Source organism: Lagenorhynchus albirostris, chromosome 15, assembly GCF_949774975.1.
Source record: "Lagenorhynchus albirostris chromosome 15, mLagAlb1.1, whole genome shotgun sequence".
NCBI lineage: Eukaryota > Metazoa > Chordata > Mammalia > Artiodactyla > Delphinidae > Lagenorhynchus > Lagenorhynchus albirostris.
In genome coordinates, this window is record NC_083109.1 from 22064052 (window position 1) to 22086949 (window position 22898).

Below are 22898 nucleotides of genomic sequence, written 5' to 3' on the forward strand. Positions count from 1 at the left end.
CCCAAGTGCGCATGCGCGCTTGGGGGGGGGTCCGTGAGGAGGGGTGGCCGGGGGCGCTCCTCATTCGTCAGGAGAGGGAAAAAAATAATCCATCTGTTCTTTCCACACCGACCCCCGCCTCCTGAGTTCATCTTAGCCCCTTTCCAGAAGATTCCGCTGTGCCCGCGTTTGAATTTTAATGTAAAATGGAGGGGAAATGCAACTCTGAGTTAGCGCATAGGGTAAGAGTACGGGTGTGCACCCCTTAGTAGCGGAGCCCATCTCTCCAAGCCCGGGCCTGCAAATTCGAGCCCAGTGTCCGGTGCCACGCCAGATCACACCTGGGCAAGGATGGAAAAGCAGAGGGACCTAATTTAGAGAGGGATCATCTGCCCCGCGGAGCAAAAACAGGTGCCCCTTCCAGAAGCCTTGGCTTCACAGGCCCCCCCGCTCAGCACTCTTTTTCTAATATTCGATGTATTAGAAGACCACGTCCTCTGCTTTGCGAGAGCCTCTGAGCGCGGAACCTTTCCCTGATGCCCGTATCCCGCTTCTTACGGTTGCTAGATCTATAGCGGTGGCAGCTGTAGGGAGCCGAGCCAGGGCACTGAGCCCTAGGTGCAAAAGCGATAGTCATCGGGTGTCTACCCTGTAGGAGGGATGGCGCCTTTTGTATGCACGGAAGGGATGGGATGAGCTCTCCAAAGAAGTGGTCTGAATGCGCTCTGGGATAGTTTTCTGCTAGGCGGGTAATTCAACCTCTGCTCCCCTACCCCCCAGGCGCTGGTAGGTCTTCCTCAGCCAGCGAGGTTCTTTGTACCCGTTGCGCTGGGCGTCTGGAGCTTGGAGGAGGGTTTTGCTACCGCCGCCAGAGGGTCGTGGCTGCTGCCGCTCCGATTCTTGGCGCGGCTCGAAGACCGGAATGCGGTCTGCGAGCGCGGCCCTGGCGCACCGGTGGCCCGCTGCTCGAGAGCACCACTTCTCTCCAGCAAACTGCCTGGCACAGGGGCCAACTGGCATTTGCCCCTATGTGAATAGAAAATTAATTTTGATTAAAAGCTCATAGAAGTCAAGTTCTATACAGTGCCGGCAGCAGATGGAGAGCACAAGGCAACCCAGAGAGGTCAGTTTGGACTAAGTAGCATGGTGATTTTTTTCCCCCTACATTGACTTTCGAAGAAGTTGGCCGATTTTAATAAAATGACGCCGGATTATTTGAAAAAGGCAAGCTCATTCTAGGCTGCCATCTTAAAACAAAATATTCGGTGATGCTGCCGCGGCGCCTTCCCAGAGCTTGCAAGGATCCATTGCCGGCAATCTCCCGCCGGCAGTGCGCCACTAACTACTTTAACTCTCCACTGAGCACCTGCTGTGAGAGATACTAGATACAGAATCCTTTTCTTATTCCTCAGGGGTCACAGCATGGAGCCCATGGCCGTCCGGTGGCAACCACAGGGCGGTATTGTGAGGTCTGGGTCCCTTGAGGACGGGCCGCAGCCCCAGGAGGCGATACATGATCTCTGCTGGGCAGGGCCCAGGCAAAGCCAGGCCACTGTGCCGGACCTGCCTAGAGCCCTCTGGCCTAGCCCCAAGAAGGGGAGACACCCAGGATGCTTCTGGAAAGGGTGACTTGGAGAGGAGTAGACTTCCATGGGTGGGCAGGGAGGAAAGGGCATTCACATTTGCTGTTGTTAACCATGATCCATTTTTCCAAATAAGTATACATTCTGTTCCTGTTTTTTTTTTTTTTTTTTTTTTTGTCTGTCTGTCTGTTTCGTGTCTGTTTGTCTGTTGTGTTGACTTTTCTCTTCAGGATCCCTGCTGCCTTGGTGATCCCGGGCTGACAGCCAGAGACCACAGCGGCTCAGCTCCTGGAGAGCGAGGGTTGAAGAAAGCAGAGGGCAGCCGCCCGCGCCCGCTGGCTCCCATTAGGTCGGTTCCTGCAGCGGTGCCAGGTGGCCTTGGCGAAGGCCCTGTCCAGCAGAGATCATGTATTGCCTCCAGTGGCTGCTGCCCGTCCTCCTCATCCCCAAGCCCCTCAACCCCGCCCTGTGGTTCAGCCACTCCATGTTCATGGGCTTCTACCTGCTCAGCTTCCTCCTGGAACGGAAGCCTTGCACAATTTGTGCCTTGGTTTTCCTGGCAGCCCTGTTCCTCATCTGCTATAGCTGCTGGGGAAACTGTTTCCTGTACCACTGCTCCGATTCCCCGCTTCCGGAATCGGCACACGACCCCGGCGTTGTGGGCACCTAACAGCCAGCCCAGTTAGCTTTCCAAGGAAGCAGAAGACGGGAGGGGAGGCATTGACATAGGTCATAAAGCATTGGAGTTTCAAATCCCGCGGCCCTGCGGGGGCCACATTCCTGATGGCGCCTTTCTGGCCTGTGACGTTTTATCCTTATAATGTGAATAATAGCACTGACCGGTGCTTTTATCGTAGAGTCCTGTAGTCGTGGGTGGTCTCGTGGTTGTGTGTGTTCTGTCCCCATCTTGGCCCCTGACTGGCAGGATGGCCACCCCCCTCGCCTCATTCCCACGAGGAGCCTGCACCCATCCTGGTCAACTGCCCCAGCATGATCCGGGCAGATAAAATGCCAGTCTCATTGTCACCTCTGTGACCCTTCCTTGTCAGAGTGTTACTGACTCCTCCGTCCCTCTCTTGGCTTCCTGTTAGTTCTCTTTAGCCCTTTCCTTTTTTGGGGAGCACCTGTCCAAGACAGGGCTCAGTTTTGCACTTATCTCGAATATAAAGAGATTGCTGATGCCCGAGAGCCTCGCTTTTTCATTCTTCTTCCCTGGCCAGCAGGCTAGACAGAATTGTGTCTTGACTGCTGTCCACAAATCTTCAGTATTTTCCCCACGTCATTTTGAAGGAAGAAGTAACAGATACATGTTGCTCTTTCACCTGGGAGTCTGGGCTCCTGCTCAGCAGCCCAGCTTCGCTTCCTCTGCCCTTCCTCCTGCCTGTCTCAACTGTCGCAAGGAGGGGGCCTCATTTTGTCTCCCATGCATGCTCTGCAGGATTGATGTGTGGTGTGTTTACGTAGATCTAGCAGTCCCCAGCCGAGTGAATGGGAGAGTACTTGTGTGTTTCATAACAGCCACGATCCCCTGATAGGTGTTTGGATATTTTTTGGTGTGGTGTGCCGTGCGTGCGCGTGTGTGTATACGTACGTGTACAAGTACATGTGTAAATCCTTTTTAAAGAAGCTTTATCGAACGTGTTGTGATTTTGAGGTGTAGCAATAGCTAGCTTGTAGGGGCCGCTACAGTTGGTATTTAGTATGGGGATTGCAGAGTGACCAGCACACTGGACTCCGAGGTGGTTCAGACGAGACAGAGGGGAGCGGTGGCCATCGTCCTCATGCCAGGAGCTTCTCCGGTCCTGCGCGTATAGACTGTATACGTTACGAAGAATACACGGGAAGACTTTGTGACTGTCACTTGCTTTTTTCTTTTTCTGCGCTTCAGTAAAAGTGTTGGCACATGAGACTGTCTCCTGGCCCCTGCCCGCTGGGGATCAGCATGGTAGTCCTTCCAGTCTAAACCATCCATCTTTCTCTTGCCTGAAGGGGGAGGGAGGTGGGCCAGGCAGAGGACAGAACTGGAGGCAGTCCATCTAGGGGACGGGACTGCGGGGCCACACTTGTGGAACATTTGGACTGCTATTCTGGAGCTTTTATTTCTGGTGTGTTCGTTGCACAGCTGTTTGAAATGTTTAATAAAGCTTTATAAACTTTCCTCTGTGGTTTTATGTGGCTGCAGTCCCTTTGGGTCGTGGTGTTGGATTTCTGAGTTGGTGGGGGGCAGCGGGTAGCATGGAGGGGCTGAGGCCTTGGCGCCACAGTACCTTAGGCTGAAAATTTGATCTGCTCTCTGGAGAGCAGATGGTGGGATTGGGGGCGGGGGAGCAGGGGGCAGGCCAGGCGGTGAACAGGAGGGAGTCTGAAAGTTTTCAGAGATGAGACATTTGCGTTTCTCAGCTCCCATGGCTTCTCGCCTGAAACTGTTTCCCTCCGTAGGAGATTTGAGTAACCGATCCCTTGACAAACAACTTAAGACAGCTGGAGCTCTAATCATCAAGAATTTTTATGGTGCTGCTTTTGAAGTAAAAATAAAGTGAAACCCCTTATGGCATTTCAAGTGGAAAAATAAATAAGGTTGGCCGTCCACGTAGGGGGCTCCGGGCGATGGCTGGAAGTGCGGGAGTGGCGTGGTTCTGTGCCGTCAATGTGCACGTGCTCCCATGGCCGTGACCTTTGAGACAAAGCTGGGTGGCTTGCCAGGGCCCTGTGCTGGGTGTCCACCTCTCCATCTCTTCTCCTTCTAGAAAACATAACAGGAACACTGCCTGTCCAAGGCACAGGGCTGTTGTCAGAGTTTATTGTTGTAAAAGGGCTTGGGTTGTTTCATAAAAGGTCATCTGTTATACCTAGATTGGTAATTTATTGCTATGAAGTTTTGTGTAGTTTTCTCCTGCCCTTTGCAATCTCCGCATCGTCAGTGTATCCCTTTTTTCATTCCCACCATCGCCTATCAGTGCTTTTCCTTTTCTTCGTCAAAACTTGCCAAAGGTTTGTTCATTTTGAAGGTGTTTTCAGAGAACCAAGCTTACTGATTATGTCTGCTGGGTATTTTCCCTATCTGATGCTTTTGTGTTTTTACCTCTGCATTCTTTTGTTTCCTGCGTTTCTGGATGTATTTTGTGGTTCAGCAAAGTCTTGACAAGTTGAGGAGTGTTACACGTGGAAAGGATGGTTTGTTCAGCAAACATTGAGCCCCTGTACTGGGCTTGCTGGGGATTTCAGGGGCAAGACCCAGGCCTGACTCTCCAGGAGCGCATGACTCTAGCCTAGTGGGAAGACTTAAGAAAATAGACAACTGCAAATTCCAAAAACAAAACAAACAAACAAGGCTTTTGTGGCCACACTCTCCTGTGGAGGCACCTGGATGATAAATGAAGCCAAGATTATTGCTTACTTTGCTCTCCCTCAGAAAGCAGCTTTCTGTCATAGGTCAAGCTCACTAAAGAGTCACAAACAGGCCTCCCTGTGAAAGATTTGTGGCCCTTTGCAGCAGGGAGCCTGCAGCCCACCCTTTCCAAGGTGATGCCACATCAGCGTTCTGTCTGCCCAGCACTGCTCTCCACCTGCCAAGGCAGCACCAGCAGCACCCTGCCCCCTCTGCCTGAAATGCCTTTCAGGAAAATGAGAAGTGGATACCTCTTCTGGAAAAGAGCAGGGTACCAGGTCTTAGAAAACCACACCCTGCAATTCTGCCAGTCGCCGCGGCTCCTAGTGTTGCTCGTGTGGTACCTGGTAACCACAAGATCCCATGAGGCCTAGGTCTGGGCTTCTTTAGGAACTGGTCTGTGCCCTGCTCTGTGCCTCAGTTTCCTTGTAGGTAAGATGTGGGCTTTGGAGCAAACACAGTCTTCCTACCCCTAATATACTGGGAATCCTTTCTCCGAGGATCTTCGGGTCCTCCTGGATGCATTTGAGGGAAGGTGATTGAGCTCTGGGAAGGTGGCACTGCCCTTGCAGGGCAGCCTGCATATGCCTTATGCTTTAATGATTGTACCACATGCGCCTAGATATGCCTCTGTCAGGAAGCCTTCCTGGACTCTTCCCTCTCCCTAGAGATCCAGTTGCCTAGATGACTTCACCCAGCCCTCTGTTGAGTGCTAGTGGTCATGCAGACTTTCTCTTTCGCAGTGATTGGGCTCCCCTGACCTCCCTAGGGGGCTTGCATTGTTATTTAATCTGAGGTACTTGTCAGAATCCTGTACAGGACCAGGCCTTGGGGTCACACAGTGGACAGGGTGGACCATCTCTGCCATCAGGGAGTCATCCAAGCTAATGGGAAAGGGGATGACCTTGGGCAGAAAATCCCACAGATAGATATAATATGGACTGTGGCAGGTGCCCTAAGAGCAGTCTAGGGGGCACCTGGTGTGGGCTGGGGAGGATTGATGTTCAGGCTGAGACCTGAGGACAAGTGTAAATGTTGGAGCAGTGAAATAACAAATGAGATGTTATTTCTCACCATCTAATCAAGCATCTCTGCTTACAGCTGAAGAGACTGGGCTGAAAGCAAAATGAAGGACCACCAGTATCTGGCTGCCCTGGAGGGCTGTATTGGGAGATAGTAAGGGGGGTTGAAGGTTGACGTGTTGGTGGCGGTCCCCCAAACCCAGTCCTGAGTGAGAAGTCTTCAGTTTCCAACTGACTGGAACCATCACAGACAAGGATCTGATGGGAGTAGGGGGTGACCCAATCAGAACAGCATTTAATTTAAGGTGGGATTTTTTTCAGTAGGGAACAGGATAGCATTTGAGCAGTAACAGCAGCAGGACTGTCAAGAAGGTCACTGCCCTGTCTAGATCATTGGGAATGGGGAGGAGTAGATCCAAGGAGCCATGGTGGGTGAGGAGGGGAAGGCAGGAGAAAGAGCGGGCTGGGGAGGGAGGACAGAGAAAGATGAGAGACTCCCATTGAATAGCTGCAGGAAGTGAGGTCAGGGAGGGGGCATCCCTTGTGTTCAGTTGGCTGCGGGAGCCAGAACCCAGTCTCCTGGCGTCTATTGCAAAGCTCACCCCTCATCCCCCAGCCCCCTAAAGGGAGAAAGGGTCACTGCTCTGAAAAGAGGGAGGAACTAAGCAGTGCTGTCCTCAGCAAGCCAGGGAAGGTGATCCTGACTAAAAGCCAGAAGAGGGGCAGAGTTTGGTCTGCCAGGCTTCAGGGAGAGAATTCCATATCGCGAGAAAAACTTTGATTAGAGCGGGCTCAAGATGAAGGGGAGGAGCTGGCCGAGCAGCAGCTGGAGGCTTCAGACAGAAGCCCTGGGTCTCTCTCTCCGGCTCAGTGGGCGGGGACTTGGGGGACACTTTAGGACCGACAAACCTTGAGCGACAAGGTTTCAGGGAGCCCGGGCCCTATGCCCCCACCTCTTTGACCACACGTCCCTGAGCCTCAGTTTCCTCACTGGCAAAATAGAGATGGTAACACCCCCTGTAGCCTGGCTCAAGGCCAAGTCTTCACAAATGTTACTGCCTCTCTTCTGTGCCCTACCACCCTCCACCGACCCTTACTGGGCTCAGGCTTCATAGGGATGTGGTATGATCGTCCAGCTCTCCCGCTCATTCATTCCTGCAGGGAGCATTGCCAGGCCCTGCGCCCAGCCCAGAACCTGATAAGACCATGCCCTCCGTGAGGAGCTCCTGCGGCAGCAGCGGGGAGGGCATCGAGGCAGTCCTGCAGGCGCATGATCACTGTGCTGTGTCATTGGGGCTGTGTGGAGTTAGGGAGAGACCTCATTTGCGAGGCCGGATGTCAGCACCTCAACATGAATTCCCTTAATTATTTTTTACAAGCCCCGAAATGACAAGATCCTAAAAGGGAGAGGAACACCTAGACGGTGCTCTTTCCTGAGAGGCCAGAACCCTGGCTTTGCATCCCTGCTTGGCCACCAGCTCGCCTAGGACCGTCCATGGATTTTTCCCTCTTGGAAAGAAATCACTGCCCATTCGGCCTCCTCCTCATGAGGAACTGGTGCAGGGATGTTTGAGAGTGCCCTGTCAGATACGGGGTAAGCACGAACCTTCTCCACAGACTAACCCTTTGAGCGGTTCTGGCCTCTCACCTCTTTTCCTGGACAACCTGTGGAGAGTCTACAGGGGGACGCCTCACTGCTTCTTCCGAAGCTAAACTCTGCCGATCCCTGCCCCACACTGCTAGTGGCCGCCCTCTAGGGCAGGGCGGGGAGCTGAGCCCTGGGCCTGACCCCCACCCCCTTGCCACGTGACCTTGCTCTCCTCTGCTCATTCTTCTCCAGGCACCGCCCCCCAACGCCCATCTGTTCACCTAGGAGGGGTTGGCCCAGGAAGTCTTTAACGTTTCGAAAGCCATCTTCTGTGAAATATCAGTGAACTTTATCCTTGTTACTTCAGTCTTAAAGGTATTGGTTGAAAGAAAGTATGTTAAGACAAGCAAGCATTTAATCAAAGGGTTTTTTGCATTAAAGAATAAACTTTACATCTCTGGGGTGCAGAAGTGTCAAGAGTCTTAGAGTCAAAGCAGACTCGGGAGGGTCTCTGAGGGAGGAAGACAAACATAACCCTTCCTTGGTTCCCTGTTGCTTGTGGTCCTGACTCAGCTTGGCTGTCAAAGCCCTGAACCACCCTTGAGGGTGGGGGCTTGATCTTTGTCCCTTGACCAGGCACAGCACCTGTCTGACCAGGCCTGGATAGAACCTGCTGGTTGGCTGGCCAGGGCCGTGGATGGCTGGAAGGCTCAGTCAATCTCCAGACTCCCTAAGGAGCTGAGTGGCCCTCACTCTCCTAGAAGTGCGGGAATTCAATGTGCCTCCCAAGGCTCCTCTTCAGAGGCACCTAGTGCCTCTGAAGTGGCAGTATTTTCCAGCCTCTAGGGTCATATTTTACACACAGATATCACAGACACTAATATGTCACAAAAGATACGTGAGAAGAACCTTGTAAAAGGCTCTATAGCCTGGTATCCTTCCTGTGGCAACAGGTGGCTGTGAATCACCTCCCCTCCCTGGGCCTCAGTTTCCCCATGTGTAAAATGAAGCAGTTGGACTAGATAATCCTTGAGTTCCTTTCTAGCTCTAGCATCACCCTCAGATGCCCTGGTACCCAGAACAGTAATTGGACAAGGGGCATGGTGACCCCAGGATCTGGGTCAGTCCACATCTTGGAGCATGGCGGAACCGATGGCTGCAGCCCCCTGGAAGCTGAACGTGGCAGGAACTGGCTGAGAGATTTTTTTGCTGATGGTGAAATGTCCTGGCAGAGTCTATGCAGGTAGGTTGATACAGGTGAGGGGAGGGGTTGGGCTGTCCCTCCCTTGTGGTCCCCGAGTAACATATCCTTGCAGAGTCAGAAGCTTCCAGGACTGTTTGCTGGGTGCCAGCTAGATTCAGCCACTCATATTGGCAAAGTGGGTGAACCGTCTTTCCGCACACTGTCCTGGCAGGGCTTGCAGAAAGACTTTCTGCTGCCACCCTTAAATGCTTCCCTGCAGTTCATCGTTATTGTGTCTAGAATCATACCTTCCTATAGCCTTTTGGTTCCCTGTCCAGGTGGCATATTCTCTGAGGATGTTGTGGTCCTGATGCCATAATCAGCCAGGAATAACTTAGCTCAGTGTCAGAGCCACAAGGGGAAGACTTGTCCAAAGTTGGAACTCTGACTATTGAAAGAAAAATAATAATCCATTTTCAACCTCACCTCAGAGCACACCCCCAAATTCAAAAACTTTTGATCAGAAAGGAGACATAAACCCATTAAAAACCAGAGAGGAAAAAAAAAAAAACAGAGAGAAAAGGAATTGGATATTTAAAGTGTCTGAAAGGGGGAGCCCCTCTAAGCTAAAAAGCAACAAAATGCAAGAAGGCAAAGACCGACCAATTTGAATACATCAAAACTAAGTATTTCCAAAGTCAAACAATATCACAAGCAGAACCAAAAGGCAGAGTGGGTAAACTATTTGCAGATCCATACTGTGTAAGAGATCACACGCAAAAGCTTAACAGTGAAAATGCAACAGATAGGTATGTAATTCATGTAAACAGCTTACAGAAGAGGAAATAGAACTGACAAAATTTTTTGAAAAAATATTCAATTTCACTAATAACAGAAGATCAAAGATAAGAAACAAAAAAGAAGCACTAGTTTTCACCAACAAATTAGGGGAAAAATGTTTAAGAATACTCAATGCTGATGAGGATACAGTGGAAGAGGCACTAAGTGCGAAGGGGAGTGTGAATTGGTGTAAGTTTTTGGAAAGTAATATGATAGTCAAAGAGAGGAGAGAGATGAAAGTTTCAAGAAAGGGCAAATGGCCTAATATTTATACAACATTTATTGAGTGTCTGCTTTGTGTCAGGCATAGTGCTGGGTGTTAAAATGTGAAGAAAAATAAGATATATTGTCTGCTCTTGGGCACACAGTCAAAGAGGTAGAAAAACACAGATTCTAAAATGATATGTAGTAGGAAGGCCAGAGATATGCTTGGGACACATGCAAAGCATGGAGCAGCTGGGGTGGGTGGTACAAGTGTGAAGCTTTATGGGAGTATCCAGGGAGGTTCCTAGAAGAGGTGCCTGGATGAGTAGGAGTTATTCAGGTAGAGGGCGGAGACAGAAGTGAGAGGCATCATGGATGAACTCATAGACAGGGTTGCCAAAGTGTGAAATAAGAGGCAGGGGATGGAGAAGGCGGGACCAGATCACCTAGTGCCATGACTGTCTAATTGAAGAGTTTGGTCTTTTTCCTCTTGACAACAGGGAGTCACTGAAGCATTTTGAGTGGGCACGTGCCATGGTAAGATTTCTGTTTTAAGATGAAGACTCTGGTTACTTGGAGACATTTGGAGGTGTGAGAACCAGTGAGGAGATGATTGCTTTGGTCCAGGTAGAGAGGGCAATGCCTGAATTAGGGTGGGGGCCAAGAGGATGAAGAGAAGGTAAAGTTAGGAGAAGCTGCTGACTGACTGTTGCTGGGATCAAAGAAAGAGAGTCAAGGATGCCTCCCCTGTTTGTGTCTTGGGCGGATAAGAGAATACCCAGGAGAAAGAGCAGGCTTGGGGGGGCTAGAAGAGGATCGTTGAGCTCAATTTTGGACAAGTTGAATGAAAGGTGGGCATCCAGGTGGAGACGGCCTGTGAGGAGCTAGGAGAGAGCTTGGATCCCAGCAGAGATTTGAATGAAAGATTTGGGTTGTGACTGATGGCAGTTGTAGCCATGGACTTTTGTGAGCTGCCCTAGGAGAATGGCAGCTGAGAAGAGAAAGGGGGTCTAAGACAGAGAACCTCTCCCCCATTTAAGGGTGGGCAGAGAGAAAGAAAAGCTCACAAAGGCAAAAGAGAAAGCAGAAAGATATGGAAAAAGCACCTGGAGCCTGTGTTGGCATGGAAACCCAGGGATGTGGAGCGTTTCCAAGAGAGAATAATCAGCTGGCAAAAGAGAAAAGCCAGTTAAGTAAGGACTGAGGGCCTGGATGGAGCAATTAGGGGCCCCCTAGAGCCTCACAGGGGCAGTTCCTTGAGAGATGGGTCAGAAGCCCCCACAAGGTGGGCAGAGGAAAGTGAAAGGGGGAGGGAAAGCAGGCAGCATGGCACCTGTCCTGGGGAGTTTGGAATATGGGGGAGAAGCTGCTAGGGCTATGATTTGAGTCAGGACGAAATTCTGGGCTGGGCTGAGAGGAAACAAGGATAGACATGATGGAAAAGAGGTTGAAAGGGCTGTCACCTAAAGTCCTCTTGTCTGTATAAATCAGAGGCAAGATCAAAGGGCATGGGTGGTAAGGAGGAATAATGGCTATTGGTGACCTTGACTAGAGCTGTTGTCAAGAAAGTCTACATGCCAGTTTGGAGCTCACAGAGGAAGTGTGGACATCTCCCTAGGGGGTAGATGGAGAACTAGGAGAAGGTGCAGAGTTCATGGAGCAGGGCCAGACTCAGCTGTGACTGACACTTCAGGGATGGATGCAGGAAGAGGATGCTGCTGCGGAGACTGAGAAGCAGTGGCCGGAGGAGAGGACCGAAAAAGTGGGGGCCCTAGAAGCCCAGGGAGGAGAGCGTTTCCAGAGGTCAGGGTGGCCATTTATGTGCCAGATGCACAGAAGTCAGGGGAGGTGAGAGCATCCCGTGGACCTGGTCTTTGGGGACCCCTGCCATAGCAACTCTGGGGGAGGGGGAGAAGCCCAACTGGGTGGGGGTGATCTGGAGACTGGCTGAGAAAGCAGGAGGGAAAAGGGAGACCTGAGAGGACAGAAGTTTCTAGAAGGTGCTGTTTCTTACACACTGACATTTGGAGGGAGGAGGGCTATGCGAGGACAGAAGAGCAGGGACAGGTAATGAACGGGGCCCCCGGAGCAGTGGGATTAAGTGTATAGGTGAAGGGATTAGTTGTGTTCGTGGAAAGGGGAAAAATTAAATCATGTACATTTTACCAAGTAACCTGATCTCTGTGTTTTTCTGGAGGTTGTTTTTATGCCCTCCCAGTACTGACTACAGCTCTAATTAGCAGTAGTTTCATCCTGCCTGATGTCTGGGGCTGTGTCTTATTCATTTTTGTACCTTTCGGTACCTAGCAACAGGCAGCGAGCTAGGTAGAGACAGAATAATTGTTTTCTGCTTGAAATCAAATGTCTGAAATGGAGGTTCAGAATTTTTTAACCACAAAGATTTTGTGACAAATACCAAGGAATTAACAGACAGGGAAATAAGAGTCAAGCTGTCTGTATGTGAGGCTGTCTGGGTCTCAGGAAATGCACTCTGCACTCTGGTGCGGGCACAGCTCTTTATAGTTTTTATGGTGAGGTTGTGACCATTGTCTCATCTGGTCATGGCAAACCCACTTTCCTTCCCCTAGTGAGGCAGACAGCTACCGTTAGTCCCATTTCACAGGTTAGGAAGCTGAGGCCCAGAGAGGCAGGATAGAGGGAAGGAATGATGGGCATTGAAGTCGGTGGGGATAGGGCACAATCTTGAATGCTTCATTCAGGGTCTTCACCACCACTACCTGGTGGTATCTCCTAGACATTGAGGAATTCTATTTCTTCCAAAGTCAAGAGGGAGCCTTGGTCTAACTGGCGGAGCTCGGGCCTCATTCCATCCTCTGACAGGACTCGGGTGGTGAGAGGCAAGACCTGAAGGAGAGGCCTCTGTGGCTTCTGTGTGAGAGAGCATCCCATGTCCCACCACAGCCACGTAAAATAGGGAACAGGAAATCTCCCTAAACAAGCATTGTTAGGGTGGAATAAGGGATGCTAGAAAGCCCAACGCCACCGCCCCCCCCCCAGACATCCATTATAGGAAGTAACCAGGCAGAGGCAGGGAGACCTGTTAGGAGGCCAGGGTCCAGATAAGAGAGGGAGAGGCCTGAACTAGACCAGTGGATATGGAAATAGATCCAAAACTTGGAGATAAGAACCAGAAATGATGGATCATTAGCTATTAGGGGGAGAGAGAGGGTGAAGACAAAGACTCCCATGTGTCTCTGGGGTCTTGACGGTGGAGAGACCTCTGGGAAGGGGACCACAGCATGGGGAGCCAATGTGAGGGGCAAGACAGTGGTCTCAGATACAGCCAAGGGGTCAGGGTCATAGCCAAGTGGAGCCCAGCAGGCACTTGGATCAAGGGTCTGGGGCTCAGGAAGAGATTCTACTGGAAGTACTGGCCCAGGGCCATGACCGCTCGAGTAATGGGAACCCGGAGAATGAGTGAGATCACCAGAGAATGGGGCAGGGCCCAGGGCAGAATCATGAGTTACAGTGACATTTGAAGAACCAATCAAGGTGTGGGTAGGCGACAAAGGAGAAAGAAAAGGAAAGGCCTGAGACGCGCGGCAACCAACCAGAAGAGTGGGTTGCCATGGAAACCAAGGTAGTGAAGAGTTTCAAGGAGAAAGTAATCAACACTGTCAAATGCAGCAGAGAATTCCAGTAAGATAAAGACAGGATTTTTTTTCTTTAGATTTGATGATGAGTAAGCTTTTGATGACCTTAATAAGAGCATTTTGGAAGAGTGATGGGGCATAAGCTTAAATAATATTGAGATGTGAGGGAGAGGTGAATCTGTCGCCAAGAGTCCTTTGAGGAATCTGGAAAGAAGACTTGGAGATGTGAAGGACAGGGGTGGGAAAGTTGAGCGTAGGAAAGGCAGGAGCAAGTTCATAGGCAGATGTCAACGCTCAAATGTGATGTGTTGTTTAGTGACGACAAAAGTTTATTCATTCTACATATTCTAGTTTATCACCTATTTTGTGCCTGGCATTGTGCCTAGCACTGTGGATTCTGTGGTGAATGAGTTAAAATAGGCAGATTTCCTGTTCTCATGGAGCTTGTATGGTAGTAGGGGAGAAAGACGTGAATCAGATAATCACACACATAAATGTATAACTTTTGACAGGCACTCCAAAAGAAAGGTGCCAAGTGCTGGAGGGTGCACAACAAGGGGACCTGCCCTAGGCCAACTCCAGGAGGCTTCCCTGAGGAGGTGACACTTGAACCAAGTTAAGGAGACAGAGTTAACTGGACAGAACAAATTGGAGAAGAGCATTCGGGGCAGAGGGAACAGTGTGTGCAAAGCAAGGTGCTGTGAGGCCAGAGAGGCAGGCAGTGCTGGCTGGGCAGAGCTTTAGAGGCCGGGGCTGAGCTCCTGTGTCCATCATGAGAGTGAGGGACACGTGCCTGAGGCCTGCCCTAGTATCTCCTGTGATCTGAGACTCTGGCTGGTCCATGGAGAAGTCATTAGAGGAATCACTTAGGGAGACCGGGTAGGAAGCTTCTGTCTGGACACAACACATTCTGGTCAGTCTTGGTGCTGGATGGATTGAAGAGGAGGAGGGAGAGGGGGAGGTATTCCAGAAGTCCCCTGAGTTTCTGGCTTGCCTTACTGGTGCGTGGCAGTGCTTTTCTACAAAGAAACTAGGCCTGTGAGGCAGACCCCAAGTCTGGTGGTAGACAGCTGAGGCACCCAAGCTGGGACATGGGGAGGAGGTGGCTGAATGCACGGACCTGGAACACAGAGTGAGACCGGTTCAGAACTCCTGAGGGGTCCTGAGTGGAAATGTAAATTGAAGTGGTATCAGGTTTCTGGAGCATTCTGAGGGGATGAGGGAGGCTGAGGAAGAAGAGGCCAGGCACCAACGACTGGGGCCTGTAAAAGGAAAGAACGACCCTCCTAAGGTACAGAAAAGAAAGGGCCAGAGAGGTCTTTCCCCAGAAAGATGGAGTGGTCATCAGTGGGTATGTGCAGAAAGGTCAGGGGTCAAGGGCACATCCACAAGCCCCTCCGATGTGCAACTGCACAATCACCATAGTGCCCCTGGAATTGGGCAGCCTGGGGTCCCCGCTGATTGCCACCCCCAGGGCCCATGGGAGACCTCTGGGGACCTTAACGGAGGCAGCTTTTGCCGAGGGGGGGGATGATTAAGGAGAGGAAGGAGAGAAGCAGCAAAGTCTAGGCCCTTTAAATTAAATTTTAGTCTTCAAGGAAAGAGCAGTGCTGGCATATGAATATTCTGAGGGAACGGAGCCTGAGTAATGGAGTGATTAAGGATGGAGACAATTAGTGAAATGAGTTCCCACGGGGGTTGGGTTCAAGTGTGGTGATGGATAAATTAGTTTGGGGCAATAATATGTATTTGACTGAATGGGGCAAAATTTAATTATTTACCTTTTAGAGGGTAACTTGATCTCCATGTTCTTTTGGGAGCTTTTATCTGACCTATGTACCAACTACAGCTCTAATTAGACCATTTTTATCCTGTCTCATGGCTGGGATCCTGTCTTCTTATTTTTTGTGTTTCTCAGCACCTAGCAACAGGCAGTAAGCTCTTTGGGTGCTGAATCAATATTATCTGCCTTGGAATGAAAAATCTGAAGTCAACATTCACACTTTTTGACCAGAAAGAATCTGTGACGATTCTCCGGAATTATGATGCAGGAGAGAACTGGGGTATTAAGTCATGGTGGCAGGGGTTTGCATGGGTGGGTAGGTGGAGAAAAAGTAAAGAAGTCGGCTCTCCTCGTCCTTACAAGCTCTGTGCCATTTATGCATGTTCACATTCATCATCTCATGTGAACTTCACCTTCCCCCACAAGCAACAGAGCATCACCCTACATCACAGAGGAGGGAACAGAAACTGGAGAAGCAAGTGCCTTTCTGACATAGAGCACAAGTAGCAGGAGCTGGATTCAACCTCAGTCCATCCAGGATCACAGTCCTTCTTCCCAGGACCAGGTTGAGCTGAGAGGAAGAAGAAGAGGGGTCTGTGAGGTCCAGGTGGAGACGCTCCGCAGGCACGTGCGGAAGGTTGGAGGTACGGTCCGACTGGAAACAGGATATTAAAGCATCGTATCAAACTGCGGTGATAACATCTGCAGCGCTAGCACTAGGGCAGGTAGCACTCTTGTCTAAGAAACCTCCCCCCCACATGAATGATATTTACATTGAAGCCCTCTGTATTTTTTTTTTAATGTTTTTCTTTAACCCATCTGAAACGGATTTCCGTGTATGGTGTGACACAGAGATCTAATTTGATCTTTTTCCAAATGGATAACCAGTTGGCTAAGCACCATTTATTGTCCCAACAGTATCTTTTCTCCCAGTTCCCTACGTCTACACTCTGTTCAGGTCTGTTGAGCTGTTTGTCTACTTCTGGGCCAATACCAGATTTTAATGAGCAAAAGCTTTATCTTACTACCCAGTAAGTTGAGCACCCCTCCCTTCCTTGCCCTTTATTCTTTTTTAAAATTATCTTGGTCGTATTGTACATTTACTTTTTCATATACACTTTCGAATCAGCTTGTCAAAGTTCCATGAAAAAAATCCTGTGGGAATTTTGTGTGGGATTTCATTGAAGGGAGAAATAACATCTTTAGGATATCAGTTGTTCCCATCCGTGAACATGGTATCTGTCTCCATTTAATCAAAGTCTTATTTGTTTGGTTTGATTTTTAATGTCTTTTAATAAAGGTTGGTTGCTTTTGTCATAAAGGTTTTTCACATTTCTTATTAGGTTTATTCCTGAGTACCTTATCAGTGTTGCTCCTTTTGTGAGTGTAAAAGGTTTTGCTTTTTGCTTTCCAAATTTTAATCAATTTACTAATCACGATGCTTCATTCGCAGACACACACTCGGAGTAAATGTGCTTTGTCCCTGGGCACACAAATGAGAGCACAGCACACATATAAAGTAGAACTAATTGGCTGGAAATGAATTAGAATTTTTGAATTAAAATTTAATTATATAAGTAATACATGAATACATGTTCCTTTAAATAAAATTATAGTATTACAGATAAAGAAGTCTCTACTGAACAGCCCCCCGCCCCTAGATCCCTCTCCCCCTCCCGAGGTAGCTCTCTTAGGCTTTTGCTGTTCATCCAAAATGTTTTCCGATGCCCATTGAAACACATCTTCTGTTCTCTTTTCGTGTGTTTGCACAGACGTGATGTGTACAAGCTGGAGGTGTTGCTCTCAGCTTAGTGCGCCCTGTGGGACTCCTGGTGTAGCCGACGTGCTCTGCCGCAGTGTTCCTTGCAGCTGGCGACTGGCGGCCTTAGGATTACACCATGTTTGATTTTCTTGTTTCCTATTGATTGACTATTAAAATGTTTCCAGTGTCGTTCCATTAAGACAAACCTGTAAGAGCATCTTATAATTGTTCATTTTGCACATGTACAAGTATTTCTCTGGGATAGATACTTAGAAATGGAACTGATGGGTCATAAGGTATTCATATCTTAAATTCTAATAGAAATTTCTGAAGTGTTCTCCAAATTGCCTTCTAATGTAATCTCCTGCTAGCAGCGTGTGTGTGTCCATTTCCCCAGACCACGTCCAAGTTTTCCATTTTTAACCAGTTTGATGAGTGAGAAATAGTATCTTGCTTTAGTTGGCATTTTTCTGAATTACCTGCAAGACTGAAGTCTTCATGTGTTTACTGTCCATTTTCATTTCCTCCTCTGGATTGCTTGTGCATATCCTTTGCCTGTTTCTTTTTTTTTTTTTAAGGTTTTTTTTGTCTTTTTGCTATTGATTTTTAAGAGTTTTTTATTTGAATATTAATACTTTGTCATGTATATTGCAGATGTTTTCTACATTGAGATTTGTGTCATTTAATTGTGTAGTATCTTTTTGTCTTAGAGAAATTTTAACTTTGATACGATCAAATTTGTCAATCTTACTTTTAGGCCATTTTTACAGTCTTATTTAAGAAAGTATTCCCTGTATCAAGGTCATAAGTATTTACTGTATTTCCTTCTCTAAAATTTATAGTTTCTGTATACATACATATTTAAGCCTTTATACTATATACAAAAAATAAATTCCATATGTACAAATCTTAGGATCTAACTTTAATTCCTCCCCATTCCCCCCAAATGGACAGGTAATTGTCCCAACACCATTTATGGAATAATATATCATTTCTCCGCTGATTTAGAACTGCCTCCTCTGCCTGACACTGAATTCCAATGCGGGTCTGTGTCAGAGCTCTTTCTGGTCCACTGATCTATTTGTCTACTCCTGAGCTTGCTAATATGCTTTGCTAACTGGCAGGACAAATCCCACCCTCTCTGTTGTTTTTGTAAAATTGCCTTGATCATCCTTGCATATTTGTCGCACCACATGAATTTTAAAATAGCCTGTCGAGTCTCAGGAAAAATTCTGCTGGGATTTTAATTGGGATCACATTGAGTTTTAGGTAAGTTTGAAGAAAATTGGCACCTTTATCATATTTGAGTCTTCTGCCAGTGCTCGTTGCTATTATCTCTCAGTTCCGGTCACTCTCATGTCTTTCAGGGAAGTTTTATGGTTTTCTCTAAAGTCTTGCATATTTCTTGATAAATTTATTCCTAGGTTTATTACAGGTTTTGTTGTCAACTGTGAATAGGGTCTCCTCTCCCTTTATTTGTTTGGCCCTTGTTTTTCCATATTTCATTTCAACCTGTTTACCGATCAGTGGACTTGACTTGCAGACACACACGCAAAGTGAACATTCTTCCTCCGGGGGCACAAATATGCAAGCACCACCAAACACAGAGAGCCGGCGTAATTGGCTGGAAACAAATTAGAGTATTTTCAGATTATACTTTAATTAACAAAGTAAAGCATGAATACATTTTCCTTTTGAAAGTCGGACAATATGAATGTAACTAAAGTTTCCTTTGGCCACCCTCTGAAATCCTAGTTTCCCTCCCTCACCCGCAGTTTTATGTGTCTCCTTCCATAGAAATGTAAGTATCAATGGAGGTATTTTGAATGAATCATCCCACTCTATAGAGATTTTACTGTAAGCTGTGTTTTTTCACTCCATCTTATATTTCTAAGATATACTGATACAAATAGCTCTTGCCAGTTCCTTTTAGTAGCTGTGTTATATTCATTCCCATGAATGTGCTACATTTTTCCTTCCTAAGATCCATGGACATTTAGTTGCATCCTTTTCTTTCCTCCATCATAAGCAGTGCCACAGAAAATAGCCTTACACGTGCCTCTTCTGTAATGTTTCTCTAGGATGGTGATTGAGAAGTGGAATTTGTGTTCTCAGGGTTTCCACATTTTTAGTTTTAGATGTTACCAAAGTGTCCTCCATAATTTCTGTACCATTTAAACTTCTAGCCAGAGGATATGGGAGGACTCCTCACACCATAAGTGATTGTTTTAAATGTTTGCCAATTTGCTGGGTGAAAAATTGAATAATTTTTTAAAGTTTATACATACCTGTTTGCTAGTGAGATTTTCATATGTGTTTTAGGCATTTGTATTTTCTCTTTTCTGAATGATCTGTTTATTTTTGCTCATTTAAAAAATTAGGTTGTTTGTCTTTATCTTATTGATTTTTGAGTTTCCTAGTGTAATCTGGATATTAATCTTTTGTGTGTGTGTGTGTGTGTGTGTGTATATGTATATATATATATGGCACATGTTTTCTTCCAGCTTGTCTGTTGCCTTCAAATTTTGTAGGGGCTTTTGTTAGACAGAAGTTATCAATTTTGACATAATCAAATTTATCCATCTTTTCCTTTATTCCTTGTATTTATATATCATGTTTAGGCCTTTCTTACTCCTAAGGTTTAAGTATACTCTGTATTCCTTTCTAGTAATTTTGTTTTTATTTGGGTCTTTTTTTTTGTCGGGGGGTATGTGGGCCCCTCACTGTTGTGGCCTCTCCCGTTGCGGAGCACAGGCTCCGGACACGCAGGCTCAGCGGCCATGGCTCACGGGCCCAGGCGCTCCGTGGCATGTGGGATCTTCCTGGGCCGGGGCATGAACCCGTGTCCCCTGCATCGGCAGGCGGACTCTCAACCACTGCGCCACCAGGGAAGCCCTATTTGGGTCTTTAATGCAGCTGGAATGTATGTTTATGATTGAAATGAGATATGATCTAATCTTTCTGCAAACATACAGCTGATTATTGCAACATGACGGACTGTCTAGTTCCTTCTCTCTCCACTGATCTGAAGTGAAACTCCCTCATATACTGAATTGCCATGTCTAGGTAGGTCTGAGGCGCTGGTTCTTTTTCACCAGTCTATATATTTCTGTCTGCATCAGACTGTTTTATCCACTCTAGCTTGAGACCACCTTTTGATATCTGTTAAGTAAAATGTTCCATTTCATTGTGCTTCCTGTTCAATTAACTCAGCTAACTATTACTGCACGTTAACTCCTCCACATGAATTTTAAAACCTGCTTGTCAGGTTCTGTGAATTTAAAGATTAATTTGGGGAAAATCAACATCAGTACAATCCTGAGTCTTTCAATCCATGAACACAGTATAGCCCTGCACTCATTCTGATCATCTAAAGGGCAGCCTTTAGTCCTATTTTATGGTTTTCTCCATAACGAACCTACCAATTTCCCGATGGGTTTATTCCTATAGTTTTTATTGTTGTTGTGAATGAGTTCTCTCTGCACCCCCTGTTTTGTTTTTCTTTTGCTTGCTACATTTTTTTTTTAATCCACTAATCACTGTACTTCATTCATAGACACACACAAAGTAAACGTTCTTCCTTCCTGGACACAGACGTGCAAGCACTGCCAAACACAGAGCTGCCATAATTGGCTGAAAATGAAAGGGAACTTTTCAAATGAAAGTTCAATGACATAAGCGCAACATGAATATATTCTCCTTTTTGAGAAATAGAACATTGCAGATGAACCTAAAGTCCCTTTTGGGCACCACTGCCATCCCATTTCCTTCTTACCCAGAGGTTGCTACTGTAATGGGCCCAATGTACACTTTTCTAGACTTTCTAAAAATTTGTAAAGATGTAGGTAGGTACCCACAGGAAGTTACATGGTATAGTTGTCTCAAGTAATGAGAATTTTATCTTTTCCTTTTCACTTTTCATTGATACTCAATTTTTGTATTGACTGTATTTTATTGTGGTTACAGAACAGAATGTCAGTATTATCACCCATCACGATGTGATGACCAGTGACCTTCTGTAGCCAAACCATAGGCAGATGTGAAAGTAAAGATGTAGAAGCTGGGCGATAGCAGTGGAGGGAAGGGGTCAGAGGACTGACAGGGACGGTAATGGGAGGCACAGGAGCGTCTGTGGACACACAGTGGAGTCAGGAGTGAAGGGGCAAGTAGGTTTCTTAAAAACCAACAGAGGTACTTGACAACTGTGGTGGGAGAAGCAGGGATGGTGGGGAGTAGTTTCCAAGTGTCCCAAAGCCTGATCTGCCACATGGGACATCAGTGGGTCTTATGAACTATTTAGAAATAGGGTATCATAGATGCCGATCAGAAAACTCTCATGACCCGATTTTGACTAGGATCTTGTGAATATTGTCAGGCAGCTTCAAGGAAGCACTTTCCTCCCTGGTTAAAGGGATGCATCTGGAGAGCTTTATTGGTCCTGCCCCTTCCTTTCTGCCTAGGTGCTGTTGGGTAAAAACGTGATACTTGGAGCTCTGACAGCCATCTTGTGACCAGGAGGGGAAGGCCAGGAGATGCAACTCTGTGCTGCCTCAGTTCGGACACCTGGCACCACTGACTTCTGGACTTTCTTTGAAATAAATAAAATGGTCTTACTGTTTAAGCCACTCTCGGGTGTTTTGTTAGATGCTGGTGAAAGCATCCTTCCTAATGCAAGAGATCTAATTGTTTCTTAGAGCTGAGAGGTGACCTCAAGGAACAGATCACATACTCTGGGGTGAGAGTTTGGGGATGGGGAGAAGGCAGAGAAGGCTGCTCTTCTGTCCTCTTGGAATTTTTTTTTTTTTTAACAATGTGTATGTATTACATGGAAAGAGACAGAAGACTCGTTTTAAAACAGTTCTGATAAGAAGTGTTTCAAGATGTGAACAGTGGTTGCCTCTGGGTGCTTTGGGTACTTAGCAATTTTCTAAGATGTCCACAAATTATTTTTGCAATTAAAAAAATGCAAAGACCCAAGTTCTTAGGAGATAAAACATGAGGGAGGTAAGTTTTTTTCGTTTTTTTTTTGTTTTTTTAATTAATAAATTTATTTTTGGCTGCATTGGGTCTTCGTTGCTGCTCACGGGCTTTCTCTAGTTGCAGCGAGCGTGGGCTACTTTTTGTTGCAGTGGGCGGGCCTCTCATTGCAGTGGCTTCTCTTGTTGCGGAGCACGGGCTCTAGGCGCGCGGGCTTCAGTAGTTGTGGTGCATGGGCTCAGTAGTTGCGGCTCAGGGGCTCCAGAGCACAGGCTCAGCAGCTGTGGCGCACGGGCCCAGCTGCTCCACAGCATGTGGGGTCTTCCCGGACCAGGGCTCGATCCCACATCCCCTGCATTGGCAGGCGGGCTCTCAACCACTGCGCCACCAGGGAAGCCCGAGAGAGGTAAGTTTTGATATAGGAAAAGGAAGGGCCCAGAGTTTAGAAGACACTGCCCAGGTGAAATCCTAGATAAAGACTTGGATTCAAAAGACTTGAGAGCTGCGAGATTGGGGGGAGGCGAGGGGAGCAGGCAGAGTAGGCGTGGATCTCATCTCTTACCTGGTCCCCATGAGGCCAGCAACCTCCATGGGATACACCAAGGACAGAAATGAGTCCAGCATGTGTGGGGCACACAGGTTTGGGGCCTGGAGGCAACACGAGGGAGAGCAGTGACCTGTGTGTCATGCCGAGGAATTTGGGCTTTTATCCCAAGGGTAGTGAGGAACCAGTGAACGTGCTTAAGCAGAGAGACCGATGTGATCACGTTTTCATTTAGTCATGTTTCTTTGCCAGTGAAAAAAAACTCACACCAGCTCAGACAGAAACAGAACTTGATTGGCTTCTGTAGCCAAACCATAGGCAGGCTAGTTGGGCGTCCAGGTCCCCTGAAGCCAGAGACTTGACTGTCAGACCCTTCCTCTCCCATCTCCATGTCTCCAAGTCTCGCCGCATGCCAGCCCCACCCTCCCAGA

At 47.7% G+C, this 22898-nt stretch overlaps 1 protein-coding gene across 9 annotated transcripts in view; it reads left to right on the forward strand.

Annotated features, from left to right (window-relative positions):
- BLCAP (BLCAP apoptosis inducing factor) overlaps nt 1-21567 on the forward strand; it is a 28317-nt gene extending 6750 nt beyond the window's left edge. For 3 of the 9 annotated variants that reach the window (XM_060122643.1, XM_060122645.1, XM_060122644.1), the window contains exon 2: nt 1793-3719. In XM_060122643.1, the coding sequence (XP_059978626.1) occupies nt 1969-2232 (264 nt within the window). In that variant the 5' untranslated portion in view covers nt 1793-1968 and the 3' untranslated portion in view covers nt 2233-3719. Of the gene's footprint in view, nt 1-1792; nt 3720-3922; nt 7936-8605; nt 8804-15610; nt 15829-16956; nt 19982-21406 lie in introns of those variants that run through there. The other 6 variants (XR_009535153.1, XR_009535152.1, XR_009535156.1 and 3 more) reach the window with 6 other exon arrangements.
- Nucleotides 21568-22898: the final 1331 nt, after the last annotated feature.